Raw genomic sequence first — 16659 nt, 5'->3', positions numbered from 1 at the left:
ATTCACGATTTCCAAGATGGCGCTCCCCACAAGACTACTTGGCATAACGAGAGCATGCGAAATTTATCTGCCTTGGTAAGAATTATGTCAGCCTGTTGGTCTGAAAGTAGTATCAGAGGAAATGCGATTTATGATTGTAAATGTCTCTCGAGATTTATACGCAAATGTACGTATTTCAGTGGCAAACTACTTAACAAACTCAATCGTGTTTTGCAATTTTGTAACCCAGGCCAGCTCATCTACGCTCAGGTGCATGAACATGCGATTTCATAATACTAGCCCCACGTGCTTATTATTTTGTGTGTGTTTCTTGAAAGGGTTAGTGTTGTCGAAATTACAGAAAACTAATACAAATTCAGATACAAATACTTCCAATTCAGGCAATATAACACCAAATAACAAACACTTCTATTCATACGTTCTAGTGAAGAAAATACTTGGACTCAGTTGCGAATTGAGAGAATGAATTGGAAGAGTCAAACATCTATTTCCCACTCACCAACCTCAAGGATTCGCTGGATACATTAAGCTCCAATGAGCCCTTTAGCCCCACCTTTGCCAGTAGCCCACGTAAACAACGTAACTTTAGAAAGAGAAGCCAGCGAACATCTACATCAAGTCCGACTAGTGATGTGACTGCCCCAAGCCGGGAGACCACGGCCCGTCGGAGTACCCCTGGCCTTCAGAGTCATTACCTGACAGCGAAAGACCAAGTACTACCTCTGGCTCTAGTCTGGGAGGAGAAAACAGCAGAACCTTCCTGAGAAACACTGGTAACCTTAGACTCCTGACTGTGAACTGCTGCAGCCTGAGAGGAAAGACGGCAGAGTTTAAGGCGGCGCTCCAGGCAGTATGTTAAACCTGATATAATCTGTGGTACAGAATCCTGGCTCCAAGGAATCAAACCTGGCCTGGACCCAGGAAAAGATGCCATCAAGAATAGCGAGGTGTTCCCATCTTCATACCAAATCTACAGAAATGATAGAGATGGCTGTGGAGGCGGTGTTTTCATAGGAGTACAACAGGAAGTTATGTGCAGTGAACTCCCAAACGCAGTCACGGAATGTGAGATCAATTGGACAAAGATCCAACTGCCGAGATCAGCTGAGGCATATTTTGGAGTCTTCTATATGCCTCACCGCAGTCTCCTAGATGTCAAGCAACTTGACGAGTCCCTCAAGAAATTTCAAGGGAAGGAAAACAAAACCATTGTGATTGCAGGTGACTTCAACTGTCCTGATATAGACTGGCAAACTCTCACCCTGCGTCACAATGCTCAAGACAGAGAAGTCCAACAAGCTTTAATCGACCTTTCATTGGAACACGGACTGGTCCAGATTCACAACCAAGCTACGAGATATGATAACATCCTAGATATCGTGCTCACTAACAACCCAACACAAGTGAAATCGTCGTACAGCATCCCAGGTATAAGCGACCATGCCATGGTGGTCACGGACTTCGACATGAAACCAGCCATTGCAAAGATACCACGGAGAAAGATCTACAAGTACTCTCAAGCTGACTGGGAAGAGGTGAAAAAGGACGTAGCCAACATATCTGAGATGGTCATTGAAAGAAAGAGGCAAGGGACAAACGTCCAAGACCTATGGACTATGCTGCGAGACTCCCTGTTAGACATCATAGAACAAAGGATCCCCTCCAAGTCGAGCAGCAGCAGACAGTCACTTCCCTGGTTTAACCACAAGCTGAAAAGAATGGTGAAGAGGAAGGCACGACTGTACAGGAGAGCCAAGAAGACTAACTCATGGGCCGACTACAAGGCCTTTCAACGCCAGTGTAGACAAGAGTTCCGTTGAGCTGAGAGGGACCATCTCACCTCCACCATCGTCGATGAACTGGAAATCAACAAGAACTCCAAACCCTTCTGGAGCTACATCAAGGCAAAGAGGAAAGACAGGAATGGAGTTCCTCCCCTCATGCTGGAAGGAAACCTTGTGAAGGACAGCAGGACCAAAGCAACCACCCTCCTGCAGCAGTTTACATCTGTGTTCACAAGGGACCAGACCAATCGTATGCCCAGCATTGAAAAAAACTACAATTGCTCCCTCCCTCCTCTGCAGATCACAGCTGATGGAGTTCTCAAGCTATTACAGAACATCAACATCCATAAAGCTTGTGGACCGGATAACATCCCTAACATTATCCTGAAGCAGTGTGCCACCGAACTTGCGCCAGCTTTGAGTGAGATATTCCAGCTCTCCCTGGACACTGGGGTACTACCTACTGACTGGTTGCAGGCCAACGTGACACCAGTTTTCAAGACCGGGGATGTCCACCAGTCGGCAAACTACCGTCCCATCTCTAAAACATCAGTCACATGTAAACTCCTGGAACATATCATATGTAAACACCTCCTTGATTATTCAGAAGAAAACAACATCCTAACTCACCTGAATCACGGTTTTAGATCTGGATACTCCACCGAAACCCAGTTGATCACTGCCCTCCATGACCTGTTGCATGCAAACGACCAAAGGAAGCAATCAGACATCATAGTGCTGGACCTTTCGAAGGCTTTCGATAAGGTCCCCCACGAAAATCTCCTACATAAACTTACATCCATTGGAATCACTGGCCCCACCCACTCATGGCTTAGAAATTTCTTAACAAACCGCTGTATGAGAGTCGTCATAGACGGAGAGAGCTCCCACGATGCACATGTTGATTCAGGTGTACCCCAGGGAACAGTACTCGGGCCCTTATTGTTCCTTTGCTACATCAACGACCTACCAGACACAGTGAGGTCGCAAATAAGGCTGTTCGCAGACGACTGTCTCCTTTACCGTCAGATCAGGAACCAGGAAGACCACCTCATCCTTCAAAACGACCTGACAGCCCTGGTCTCTTGGGCACATAAATGGGGTATGTGCTTCAATGCAGAGAAGTGCTATACTATGAGTGTCTGCAGTAAATCATCCTACTTCTATCAACTCAACAGCCATATCCTGCAGCACGTTCACGACATCCGTTACCTAGGAGTCACTATCTCTGACGACCTGAAGTGGGAGAAGCATGTCGCAAAGACCACGCAAAAGGTGAATTGGGTTCTATCCCTCCTTCGGAGAAACCTCTACTTCTGCCCTGCCAACGTTAAGCGAACTGCCTATACTTCACTCGTTAGATCACTCCTTGAGTACGGTGCCACTGCCTGGGACCCATATCTACAAAAGGACATAAACAGACTTGAAAGTGTCCAACGAAGAGCTGTCCGATTCATAACAGGGGATTACGTGTCCAGAGATGACGGCTTTATCACAAACAAGCTGGCTGAACTTTGTCTCCCAAGCCTGAAGGAAAGAAGAAGGAATCTCAAGCTCACCCTCTTCTTCAAAGTGGTCGGGGGGCTGGTGCCAGCTCTCCCAATTCAAACCTTTGCTCAACCTAAAAAACTTAGACGACATATCCGTATTAAGCAATTCACAAACTGCGATACTGTAAATATCTTAGACAGACAAGTGACAAATAACAGTAAGTGCTTTAATCAAATAAGAGCACAAACAGAACAATTCAGAAACTCATTCTTCCCGTCTACTGTCATCGAGTGGAACCACCTGAGTGACGCCACTATTAACTCGCCATCAATCGCCTCATTCAAAAAGGCCATTGATAGAACTTTCTAATCACCCCTGCGCCCTCTCTCATCCGATGCGTTATGCCCAGTAGGGCCCTGCATCATAAACATCCAGATCCAGAATGTGAGCAAGGCCAAGGGGGAAGGCCTATCAATTCTCAGTGACACAGTGACAGTGTTCTGCATGCTGCTACTGGCCTTCTGCATGCAATGGCATGCAATGGCCTAAAGCTAAATTACCAATTAAATGCCTTTAGATTCTTATAAATTTACTAACTGTGGAGTGTTTAGTGTTACTGGCATACTGTAAACATGGTAAAAGTGGATAATTTTGCGTGTGTAATTTTTCCCGCTCGGGTACGGTAGCAGGGTAAGATCACAGATGAGTTTTGCATGATTTTTAATTACGCAGAATTAGCTTAGGACATCAACTAAAGCAAGTTACCCACTTTTCGACTGTCTAAATTGCAGAAGCAAAATAGCGTGCATGATTCGAACGCCTGTGCTGCAACTGTCGTTCGAACGCCTAGTGCTCATTATTCGACCCCATATGTCCGTGTTTCGACATTAGCGATGCACCACGGCTTGCCTACAAATATACAGAATGTGAGAGAGATTCAACGCATACATAACACGTCGCGATTGAACCATGGTGATATCGCTTTTGCGGTTAGGCGATACCATAAATTCTTGTATGGGTGGCATGCAAAATATAAATATCTCGTAAATGCTCAAGAGTTATCTCAGAAACTGCTGCCATCGTGGCTGTAGGTGTGCCAGGTACACTCTGTACAGATTCAATGAATATAAACGGACTAGTAACTTTGAAACTTGGAATAAAACAAGTCTAAATATGTTGCTATGCAACTTTACTTTCCCATACTTACCCTTTGAACTGCTTATGTGAGCTGACCCGGGAGGGTCGTGACAATGACTTTGGGGATCCGGCGACGTGACCCAATGTTGTGCGGAGGTAGATAGTTTGAATTGTGCACTTGATTTTTTTGTTCATGAATTTCAGAGAATTTTTATTCGTAAGAGTGGTCTATTCATGGAAACAGTCGAATCAAGGGTAACTTGCTTTACACAAATAGTCTAGATACGGCATGCAAAAATATTTGTGTGATTTTATTTTTGCACTAGTTTCTGTTGGGTGACTGAGTTTTGTGTAAAAAATAATCACTTATTTACCCCTGATCTGAGCTTGATTTTGCTTCATTGACATTAGAAATGTACTTTAAAAAAAGACTAGCTAAAAATAGTAATTGTAGGGGATTGCCAAATTCACCCTTGTTAGAAATGATGCCTTGTTGTAAACAAGCTTGTAGCAGGTTTCCCCTGATAAGACAATTTTGTAAATTATATGATTTAACTTCAGTTTATAAGTGGGATAAAATTTACAGGAATCATTATGTGATAAGAGACTTGAACTTTAAAGCAAGGCCAAATCATGATACTGCTGACACAGACAATATCTCTGACGTTAATGTAACTAGCTTTGATGGTACCGGTACATAATTGGTATAAAGGCAGTCATGATCATCCTCCCCCTCCCATTTCCTCATATCTCTTCAGGTTTACACAGATACGACATAGCCGGTACGCACCAACATTTTCTCCCCCTGTGGTCGACAGGAAGGAGTACGAGGATGGTACCCTACCTCTTGATATCAGCACACCAGTGAAGGCAGCTGTTGGTGACATCACTTCTGCATTTTCATATGATCCCCTTGTGCAGTGAGTTGGAATGCCAGAGATTCGCTTTGGGAGTTATGTCACAATATTTTTGATTCAGACTTTTTAAAGATAAATGAAAATGCGAGTTTTGGTTGCGAAGAAAAATTCAATTTCAAGAATTTAATGAACTGCGTGTTTGAACATGGAAATTCTGTATTTTTGTTTCGATGTGTGAATATGAAACAAATTTATGAAATGTTTCCGACATTCTAGTTTGTACATGATGTGTTCTGTACATATGTATTCAAATTATAAATGATTTATTATAGTGTTCTAAACGTTCTTTAGGTATTCAACAGGAATGTTTGAGTGAAATTATGTACTTTAAGTTTCAAAGCTTAGAGTAGCCATATCAAGAGAATTTTCTTTTCACAATTTACAGTGTACATTTTTCACATTGTGGAAAATAAAAATGTTCACATTTTCATGATGAGCGTACATGTAACAAGTATGTGTGAATGAAGAAGTTTCACAACCACATGATTGCCACTGCTAGCTGTCGTAAATTGTGTTTGTCTTTCAGTAAATTTATTAACATCATGAATAAGAAAGGAGAGAAGGAGATTGTCACAAAGATTATGAACAAGGTAAGTTGAGAACTAATATGAATGCTGACAACGTCGTGTTCAGACTTCATTCACATTCATGTAGTCTAAACTAAGCAGTGTAATGTTATGATGCAGACATGACTATATACATTTTGTTACATGCAGTGAGTTTGTATGTCTGATTATTTCTATGTCTGATTACGTCCTTAAATACATTTTCAATGGAAAATATGAATAGAATACATGGTAGGTATATGTTTGATTGTTTGTGCTTTATTGGTGTGGTTGTTGTTTTTTAGTTACTTGGCCAGATAATCCTTTTAGAATATCAAGTGACAGAATTCCAGAAATGCTTGTAAAAGCAGTTTAAGGCCACAAAGCAAGATAACAACGATTTTTAGGATTGATAATAGTCAGCAGTTCAACAGTAATGATTGAATTTCCATTGCAGAGGTTGTCAAATGTTGTTGACTATTCAAATAGGTGAACAACCATTTAAGTGTACAATGTAACACATTTGTGAAAATTATCGTGGATTATTTTGGATATTGTTTTGAGTGAATTTCTTGTTAAATGTGTAGTGTACCAAGCCCACCTACAGGTGTTCAAGAGTAATTGTGTATGTGTGTGTGTGTGTGGGGGGGGGGGGGGGGGGGGAGGGATTATTTATTACCTCTGGCAAGGGAGAAGGTTATGTTTTCATCAGCATATGTTTGTTTTTTGGTTTGTCTGTTTGCAAATAACCCAAAAAGTCATGAACAGCTTTGGATGAAACTTACAAGGAAAGATTGAGAACGACACAAGAAACAGATGATTAAATTTTGGTAGTGATCTGTTAATTTTTTATGGATTTTATGAAGGATTTTCTAATTTTGCCAGGTAATGGTCGATGAACTTGGGAGTTCAAGCTGAGGTTTTTCATACGCTCACTAAAGTGCGTGCTCTAGTTTCTGGTAGGACGAAGCACACCGTTCGGCTGGAAGTTGATGATGTAACAAAAGGCTTCTATATTGGGAAATCGGACGAGTTTCAGCATGCATACGTATGAGTGAAAATCACTGGTCCCCATGGAAGTACAAGATCAGTGGTTGAAATGAGCTGCTTGGCGGAGGTCTGCGCTCTCAGAGTGCTTCTCTAGTAGCATAGTTTCTTGGCCACTGCTCATTCTGTGAACTCAACATGTTTGAAATTTTTTCACTTCTTTGCAGACATTTGAGCTCATCAAGTCCAAGCAGGTAGAGAAGTACAACCGTGCTCCCGAGTCAGAGCGCTCCAGCGTGGAGACAAATCCCAGGGTCATCTTTACGCGGGCCATCGAGAACTCCATGCCCTCCATGGGTCTGGTCACCATCCAGCGAGGAGGGAAGAATTATCAGGTGGGTGGTCCTTCTGGGTCACATGACAGTGTGCTTCTTTCTTCATTACTCTTGGAAGAAAGTTGTGTTTGTTCCAATCTCATGTGTCAGTCATGCTACTCCTCTGTGGGATTGCTGAAAGTACAATTTGATGCAATGAGGAGAACTTATCTCAACAGCGTGTTTACTGATTGTGAGACCAGGTTTTAACCAAATTATCTATTTATCTGTGCAAAATGGGTCCAGTAATTCACATTATGTTTGTTGTATCTGTTATTGACTCAATTTGTGAAATGTATTCTAAATGGATAGTTTTGTTCCATTAAGCCTATTTAGGATGCAGAGCACTGAACCTTGGAAAACAATTTGACCTCCAAGATTTATATGTCTTATTTGTAACTGAACAGCATATAAAGTGTACCACCATTATAGTTTATTTCCTGTTTTTTCCTATTTTGTTTTATGGTCTACATTCATTGGAGCTGCATTCTCTTCTCATCTATCTGCATTCTCTTCTCATCACTCTCCACCATAAACATTATTACCATCTTTGATATAATTTTTGTAATCATTTCTGTCATCCTTGTTCTCAATCTATGCTGCAGTGTACTTCCATCATAATGAAGTCCTCAGGACCGGCGGTTTTCTTTCGTTAAAACAAAATTTTGTTATAACTGAATAGCATAGTATTAAAGATATATATATGATAATTTTGGGACTTGAGTTTTAATTTCTCTCTAACTGTAATTTTGTTATAACCACGTTTGTTGTAATGGGAGTGCACTGTATTATAGATACTGCCTGTCAATATTTTTGTTATCTTTCTTATGAGTACTACAAAAACCAGAAACATTTGTGACATGAAACTTTTGCAAATTGGAGCTGACAGCCTTTTTCGCAGCATGAAACTTTCACAAATTGCCGACCATGAAAATGATAGGGTTATACCACATGTATGGGATCATGTAGACAAAAACCTTTCACATTCATTTTATTTTTACGAATCATAGTTTCTCTTGAAATTCATGAGTTTCATGCACACAAAAATTGCTATTTTTACAGGATCTTTTCTTTCTTTCCATTGTTATTTTCTTTTGACAAATTAGGTTCCATCTCCACTGAAGGAGAAGAGGCAAAGATTCCTTGCCATGAAATGGATTCTGGCTGAATGTGAGAAAAAGCCACTCAAGATGCACATGCCTGAGAAACTTTCACAAGAATTGCTAGATGCCTTCCATAATGAGGTTTGTCACTGTCTCCTTCAAATATCTCATAAGAAAAATTTTTAAAGAATAAAGTAGAGAGGGCACAATTTTCATAAAAACAGTTATACATTGAGTCAGAAGGATGACAAGATGTTATGTCTAACTTAACTGCAAAGTTCTGTATGAACTGTGATGTGTAAAAACCAGTCTTCTTACAATTTTAGAATTAGAACATTTTTGTCTTCATTGATCAGTCCAGTTAGGAAGTGATGAGGTGAACAAATCATCATCTCATGAATTTCCATAATGCAGTCTTTTTTTTAAAAACCATTACGTATGAATTGTAGAGAGACAGCGCTCTTTTACTTCCAGCTCTATGAGAACCCTTTCTGAATTACAGCAGTTAGACTGTCTAAAGACAGTCTTTAGACAGTTAAATTGATTGCATAATATTGGTTGAGACCTATCTTCAGGTTTCTAACATTTTTATGCCTCCGCCACGAAGTGGTGCCGGAGGCATTATGTTTTCGGGTTGTCCGTCCATTGGTACGTCCGTCCGTACGTCTGTACGTACGTCTGTACGTCCGTCCGCTTTCGTTTACGCGATAACTTGAGTAATATTTACTGGAATTTTACCAAACTTGGTTCAAGTATAAAGTATGATGGGGCAATTATTTGATTAGATTTTGGGTGAAATCGACTCGAGGTCAAAGGTCAAAGGTCAAGGTCAAATCATGAAATTGTATCCGTTTACGCGATAACTCAAGACTGGATGGAGCAAATTTCACCAAACTATATTGGAGGATGATGTATGATGGGACAATCACTTGATTAGTTTTTCAGTGAAATTGGACTGAGGTCAAAGGTCGAAGATCAAGGTCAAATCCTAAAATTTATCTGTTTACGTGATAACTTAAAACTGGATGAAGTAACTTTCACCAAACTTGGTACAAGGATGATGTATGATGGGACAACTAGTTGAGTAGATTCTAGTGATATTGGCAAGAGGTCAAAGGTCAAGGTCAAATGCTACAAATGTTGCAATTTCCCCCATATCTATGCAATGCCTAAAGGTATTTTCTTGAAACTTGGTGTGGACATGTACTACTGCATAAAGATTCTCCAGAGAGAATTTCATGTCATAAGGTCAAAGGTCAAAGGTTAGGTGAAAATGTTGCAATATCACTTTTCTCACAAATTGTTCGATGTATCTTCGTGGAACTTGGTACATACACATGTACTGACTGGCAGGGATTATCTAGGGAATTTAGGGGTCATGGGTCAATAGTCAGGGGTCAAAGGTCAAGGTCAACTCCTCAAAATTTTATTATTTCCCTCATATACTAGTATATCAATGCTTGCATTATTAGTTTCAAAACTAAATACATGCATTACCTAATTGAGATTCTCCAGGAAATTTCCAGCCAGAAGGTCAAAGGTCAAAGGTTAAGGGTCAAAGGCCAGGTTTCAATCCCCCCCCCAAAAAAAAAAAAAAAATATATATATATATATATATATATATATATATATATTTTGTACCATCATTACACTCTTTCTTCATACCTTGGAAATTACTCAATGCATAAACTTATAAAAAGGTCCGTCAAAATTCAAGTAAAAATTCTCAATTCCCCAAATATGTCTACCTGCACTCTTAGAAAATTATAGCAAGCCCAGTTCAAGACATTTCTGACAAACCTGTCATTTCAATATTTTGCCAGTTATGTGAAACTGTCATGAATCACACATTGTGAAGACATTGTACTATACGCCTTTTGGGAAAATCATGCATTATGGCAGAGGCATCAGTCGCCATAGCGACATTTCTAGTTTTGTGTGTGAGATAATGAGAAACCTCTTACGAAATGTGAAAGAACATGTAATTTCAAGAGGAATTCAATGTTTATTTGATGAAAATTGGTTTTGAAATGGCTGAGATATCGAAAACAGAGCGATCCTTATAAACGGTTGGACACACCTTTTATATCAATCAATTTGTTTTACTTTGTTTTTGGATGTCTCAGCCATTCCAAAACCAATTTTCATCAGGTAAACTGTGAATTCCTCTTATAATGGTATGCTCTGTACTATTTCCTAAGTGTTAAAAAGTTAAAAGCCCCCTCCTCATCTCCACCAATACCATACCACCCCTGTAATTAAAAAAAAAAGTAATTATCTGTTGATTAATTTTCCTGTACTGAGCAAAAGTTTGAATTTTTTGAAAGTCAATATGCTTTTCATAGTCCTGTGGATTTTTTTTAAAGTATGCAAAGGTAGTGATGGACAGCACATCCTCTTCATGCTGATTGCCTCAGAAATGATTGTAGAGAGGAAGGAATGATAGAAACAGCACCAAAAAGTTAAAGATTTCTCTCTCTGCTGCCATTCTGAATATTTTGCAAATTTTCTACAGATGATGCTAGTTATAATGAACTCCTCATTATTACCAGTTTTCCTTTGTCATGATGAAATTTTGTTATAACCAAGCAATTAAGTGTGTAAATGTTTATAGATAATAGTCAGTGGACCTGAGTTTTTACTTTCTTGTAACAAGAGTGTTGTTGCAATAATTGTGTTTGTTACAACAGGAATGCACTGTCTAATAAGGAAATGTAAATTTGAAAGAATTTTGATATCATGTGAATATTTTGATTTTATTTTTTTCCCCATAGGGCAATGTGGTGAAGAGGAAACATGATCTCCACAAGATGTGTGAAGCCAACAGAGCATATGCTCATTTCAGATGGTGGTGATAAGGAGCAAAAGACTCACTGAAAAGAGAAAAAAAAATGCCACAAACATTTTGGAAGGACTCCTAAGGCTACTTCATGCCAGGATGAGATGAAAGCTGCAGACACTTCTGACTGTAGTCAGCATTCTTTGGATCTGACCTTTCATCATGGTGGTGTCGAGAGTCAGAATTGACGAAGAAGAACAGAGGTTCAGATTGGACTGAATTGTTCTGAACAGATGAACAACACAAAGATATTTTATGGAAAGTAGAGTTGAGGGAAACAGTATTGTCCTATTCATGGATGGATTTGTTGAACTATTGTGCTTGTGCAAATGACATCTGTCATACATAAGAGGGAATCTTGTGATTTGTGCTTCAATTAATTTTCAGCTAATTTCTGGTTGTAAGGCATAGTGTCTGTGGATAGTGTCTGTGAGATGCATGGATCACAGAACTATACAGGTAGAATGCTCAAGCCCATTCACAACTCATGTGTAGCTTTATAGCCAGTTGCGTGCGCATGCCGCCATTTGGTGAGTCTTATCGTACTTGACCTAGTTTGGTTTCCAGACCCTCTTCTCGTATTATTTTGCTATATACAGGATATTGACGTCCTCAATGTCAATAACTGGAGTAGGTTAAGCTGGATTTGTCTTGCCTTTGTCTTTGACAAAGGTGGTGACTTTGTCGCGGGGAGGCGACTTATATTATTATGTATGTGACCGCGGAACCCAGTTGGCAAAGGGTCTGGACACCAGACTATTACTTGAACGAATGCTGGCTATACTTTGAGACCCCACTTGAGCATTCTACCTATGTAGTTCTGTGGCACGGATGCATGATTGCCGATATTCTAGGTACCATTATTGTCTTGAGAGAGAAAGAGTCAATATACTATGGCACTGAGATTGCTGTTACCATTCATGCCATCAGTATATTTTGTGCAGAAATGATCATCATTGCTAGTATCCATAAAGCAGTCATGTCAAGAATTTATGGCATTGCTCTATCGATGGAGTGGCATAGTTGGTGACATTTTACGAATCTACAAATTTGGGAAATTCTTATTGTGATTGTCCCTCCATAAAAGAAAAAAAAATCACTTAAAAAGCAAAATACAGCCTTTTGAAGATAAAAGCTGTGAACTTAATATAGGGTCTCATTTTTGGATGAGCACACTGATGCCCATGAAAACTTCTTTGATGGTTTATAAGTCATTGTACCTCGATCTCTTGTCTACATGCTTATGGAATCATGTCTGGATGTTTGCTTTTACCCACAGTGAGGCATTTTTGTGAATGTGGAAATTTTGATCAAGGTTACAGTGCGATATATTGGATTCATGTGAAAAAATAAAAATGTGTCCCATAACAATCGGAAGACAGCCATAGCTTACAGGAAATAGGGGGAAACTTATAAACAGCTAATATGGGAATGAAACCATGAAATCTGTGGCCATTTTTTCATTTGCTTGTGGGTTTCCGTTTATTGCTGTCTGCAAGTGGAAATCAGTGGAAAATGAGAATGCTTGCTGAGTAACTCTACAGCTGACTTATCCAGTTCACATGAGTGGTTCATACTTTGTCACTCTAAGTTGCTATGATGTAGAAATTTGTCAGATTTGTTACCAACCATGTCACCAAAATCAAACGTGTTTTTTTTTTTTAAGGAAACCAAAACCCAATTATAAATGTGGATTGAGTGAAAGCATCAATATTTGTTGTATTCATCCGTGAAAATTTGAGGGAAGTTGGACTTTCCATTCAAAAGTTATGAATTTTTAAAATTTTGGTGCCTTCATCACAGGACAAGGAGACTACGACAGTTCATGACGTCATTATGGACAACAATATATTGAAAATATAAAGAAAATTCAACATATTTTCCCTTTTCTAACATCGTGAAAGAGCACTTGGCTTACCTCTTTCAGAAAGCAGAGGGAATAATACTACCCATAACATGTGTCAGTAGTATGTCGATGGAATGCTTACTTTCCATGAAAAATTAAATTTTGTGGAATTGTCAATATACAGTGTATTTTCTTTATATTGTTGTCCACAATGACGTCATGAATTGTAGTAGTCTCCTTATCCAGCAGTGACTGCACTGAAACTTTAAAGATTCATAACTTTTGAATTGACTGTCCGATTTTCATCCAACTTCAAATGGTATATCCTACTAATAATGCTACTTTCACTCAATCCAAATTCATATTTAGGTTTGGGTTTCCTTTAATATCGATGACCTGTAGTTACAGTGTATATAGCTGCCTTTCCTCATGATGTTTAGCTATCGAGGCAAACATTGTCTTTAATGCATTTTATGAGGAGTGCAACTGTATCAGTGTGAATGAAAAAGAAATTATGTAATACATCGTTCATGCATGAATGAAATAGATTTGATCAGTAATAAATGTTTTTGTCACCTATGTATTGCTAAATTCCTTTTTTTTTTCTTTTTCTTTTTAGTTTCTGAATACTCGTGTATACTGTAGCATAAAAACAATTTCCATGAATGCATTGTTGCTGTTTTGAGTCATCACATTTGTTGTGTGCACATGAGTTTTCATGTGCTTGATGGACATGTGGCCAGTATACGTTATGTGTTTGTGTGAATGTTTGAGTGCATGTGTGTTTGTGTTTGGATGTACTATTGTATATGTTGGATGGAGTGTATACGGATTTATGATTGAGGATACAGACATATGCAAATGAACAGCTAAAACTGTTACTTTCTTTGGCACACTGAACAGTAAATTTGTCAAACAATATTTACAAACATGATCTACTATACAATATGCATTTCATTCAATCAATAGTCCAAGGTGGGAAAGTGAAATAAAAACATTGTCCTCAGGCAGTGAAAACAACTTCAAATGTGTATGTTGTATGTGCGTGCATGTGTGTGTTTGTGGGGAGGGGGGGGGGAGGGTGTGGGGGATGGGGGTAGGGGTTGGAGGGGGTACTCCATTATGTTGAATTCCAACACACTAGTTCAGAGCTTCCAGAGGTTGCTCTCTGTTGATACATATGTGTATGATGTTGGATGGATGTTAAACCATTTCAAATGGATGCCTGTTTTCTGTGTGTATCATATGGGCAGCAGTTTATTGTAACAAATCATCGAGAAGCAGCCCTTACAGTTTTTACAACCCCCGCCCCTCTCTCTCTCTCAAAAACAAAACAAAACAAAACACTGACGATGAAAGAAAGACACTAACAAACAAATGATGGAGTGACAAGGAATATTGAATCGAAATGTGATTTAATTCCATATCATGATACACTGTACAGGAAAAAAGATAATGTGCCATCTTCCCCCTGTATGCCCTAACGATTAAATGCCAGGAAACGGTGAAAGTGCATGACGGATGGATGGCTGGCTGGATGGAAGTGTCATCTCTTTTCTTCGAGTTTGTGAGGAACCCCCCCCCCCCCCCCAAAAAAAAAAAAAAAAAAAAAAAAAAAACAACAACAACAACAACAACAACAACAACAACAAACAAACAAACAAACCTACGAATAAGCAACAAACAAGATACGGTATTTGTGATGAGTGATGGGAACGCATATTTTCACTTTTCTACCATAATGAAAGAGCGCTTCACTTCATTCTTTCAGGAAGCACAGGGAATTATATTACCCTTAACATATGTCAATAATAAGTCAATGAAATGTGTTCTTTTCATGAAAAATGATATTTTGAGGAATTCTCCTTATATGTATATTCCTTACATTGTTTTCCATTTTACATTGTATTATGAAAAAATAGTAGTCTTCTTACCCAGCGATGACGGCACCGAAACTTTAAAGATTCATAACTTTCATATCGATTGTGTAATTTTCTTAAAACTTTCACTGATGTGTTCTATTAATATTGCTACTTTCACTCGATCCACTTGGGCCTTGGTTTTCTTTAACTCCCAATGACGTTTTCGTGGTCAAATTGACGATTTGTACCCACGAGCAGGGTTTATATTGTGTATTTTAAGAATGGATGTGCTTGATTTACAAGAACAGTGAGTGACCTATAAGGGAGCCACTTTGTATGTCAGCGCATTATATGGAAAATCACAACAAAAAAAAAAAAAAAAACGAACGTGGAAATACTGAATAAAAAATGGTCAGACTAATTTCCAACAAAATAATACTCATTGTTACAATCATTAATAATGATGATAACTTCTTAAAAACGCATAATACAGTTATACTGCTAGGTCTATATGTTTGTATATCGTAACCAAAAAATATGGAAATTCAAGGTATCATAATTAGCTATTATAAAATAGTGAACATTTATGTATCCAGCTTCAGTCTTGCTAAAAAAGTTTATCAACAAAATTTGAATTAAAACTTGCAAAAGGTGAGGAGAATTAAACCCTGCCATTGATAGGCTGGATTGCAAATTAGTGTACGGCTGAAAAAAAAAAGGGTTCTGAATAATGGTTTCTTCTGTCAGCCCCCAAAAGATCAGCTACGTCGATTTCATCATGCGTCACATCATTTGCTACCAGCTAACAACAAATAAACAAACAAACAAATAAACCAAAATCTGCATGTACGTTACGTTCGATTATATCTTTAACTGCTAAGAGAAACTAATTCACGGTTATGAAAACTCACGATTTATCTTTTGTAATCCGACAAACTTATACAAAGGAAAAATCGCGACTTTTCATAACTGGATTTTTTTTTTGTACTTTTGTGTCAACGAGAATCATTAGATCTACCATATATCAATTCTGGTTTGGTGGCAAAAGATATTTAGGTGTTCTTGTCGTCGTCGTCGTCGTCGTCGTTGTTGTTGTTGTTTGCCCGTCCCTCCCCTCTGAAGATCTCTCTTCCGCTCTCCACGGCTCTAAATCAAATTCTGATCATATTTCTTTCTTTTTTTCATCCATCGGTATAGCTAAAATTGCCATCTGGCAGCATAAAGGCTGAGAACGCAGGCAAGGTCTTGCAGTCTCTCTTGAAAACAAACAAAAACACAAACAAAAACGCACATGCGCACGCAAACAAACAATCGATTCAACTAAACATAAATGAAAAGACGAAATTAAAGAGTGAACCCCCAAAAACAACTTGAGGATGATGAGGAGGATGAAAGGGGTTGTGTTGAAGACAATGATCGACAGCTTCTTGTACACTGACTATATGGCGAAATATATTTGTATTGTCTTGTGACAAAAGCCAAGGACAGATAAATATAATGGTGATCATCACAAATTTAAATTTTCCTCCCGAATATAGCGCGTTGTTTATACCTCATTCTCATTTATGTTACGCGTTGCCTCATTATAAACCCTTTCCGTGGTTGTCTATATACATCTACTTTATTTTGACTTCTTTTACGATTATTCTATTCATCAAGACCTTCCTTTTTAATTTACATTGACAATTGTTTGGGTAGGATTGCTTTGTTTTACTTTGTTTTTGGATGACTCAGTGATTCCAAAACCGATTTTCATCTAATAAATTTTGAATTT

At 38.7% G+C, this 16659-nt stretch overlaps 1 protein-coding gene across 1 annotated transcript; it reads left to right on the top strand.

The window, feature by feature from the left end:
• The first annotated feature begins 16 nt into the window (after positions 1–16).
• Positions 17–13077, top strand: LOC139738627 (small ribosomal subunit protein uS7m-like). Its single transcript, XM_071649244.1, has 6 exons — positions 17–75; positions 5171–5332; positions 5856–5919; positions 7089–7256; positions 8342–8479; positions 11113–13077. Exons 1-6 carry the CDS (start codon positions 17–19, stop codon positions 11191–11193), a joined length of 672 nt encoding a protein of 223 aa, XP_071505345.1. The 3' UTR covers positions 11194–13077.
• Positions 13078–16659: the final 3582 nt, after the last annotated feature.

This window comes from Diadema antillarum, unplaced genomic scaffold (assembly GCF_040938485.1).
Source record: "Diadema antillarum isolate AM-2024a unplaced genomic scaffold, OU_Dant_1.0 seq00000759_RagTag, whole genome shotgun sequence".
Classification (NCBI taxonomy): domain Eukaryota; kingdom Metazoa; phylum Echinodermata; class Echinoidea; order Diadematoida; family Diadematidae; genus Diadema; species Diadema antillarum.
Note: the sequence above shows the minus strand (reverse complement) of the source record. Positions and strands in the feature narration are given on the sequence as shown.

Excerpts from the sequence above, each read along its gene's own strand:
- LOC139738627 (XM_071649244.1), top strand. The coding sequence starts at position 17 with ATGGCGCTCCCCACAAGACTACTTGGCATAACGAGAGCATGCGAAATT. Across the intron at positions 76-5,170 it reads TGCGAAATTTATCTGCCTTG|GTTTACACAGATACGACATA; the intron begins GTAAGAATTATG and ends ATATCTCTTCAG. Across the intron at positions 5,920-7,088 it reads TCACAAAGATTATGAACAAG|ACATTTGAGCTCATCAAGTC; the intron begins GTAAGTTGAGAA and ends ACTTCTTTGCAG.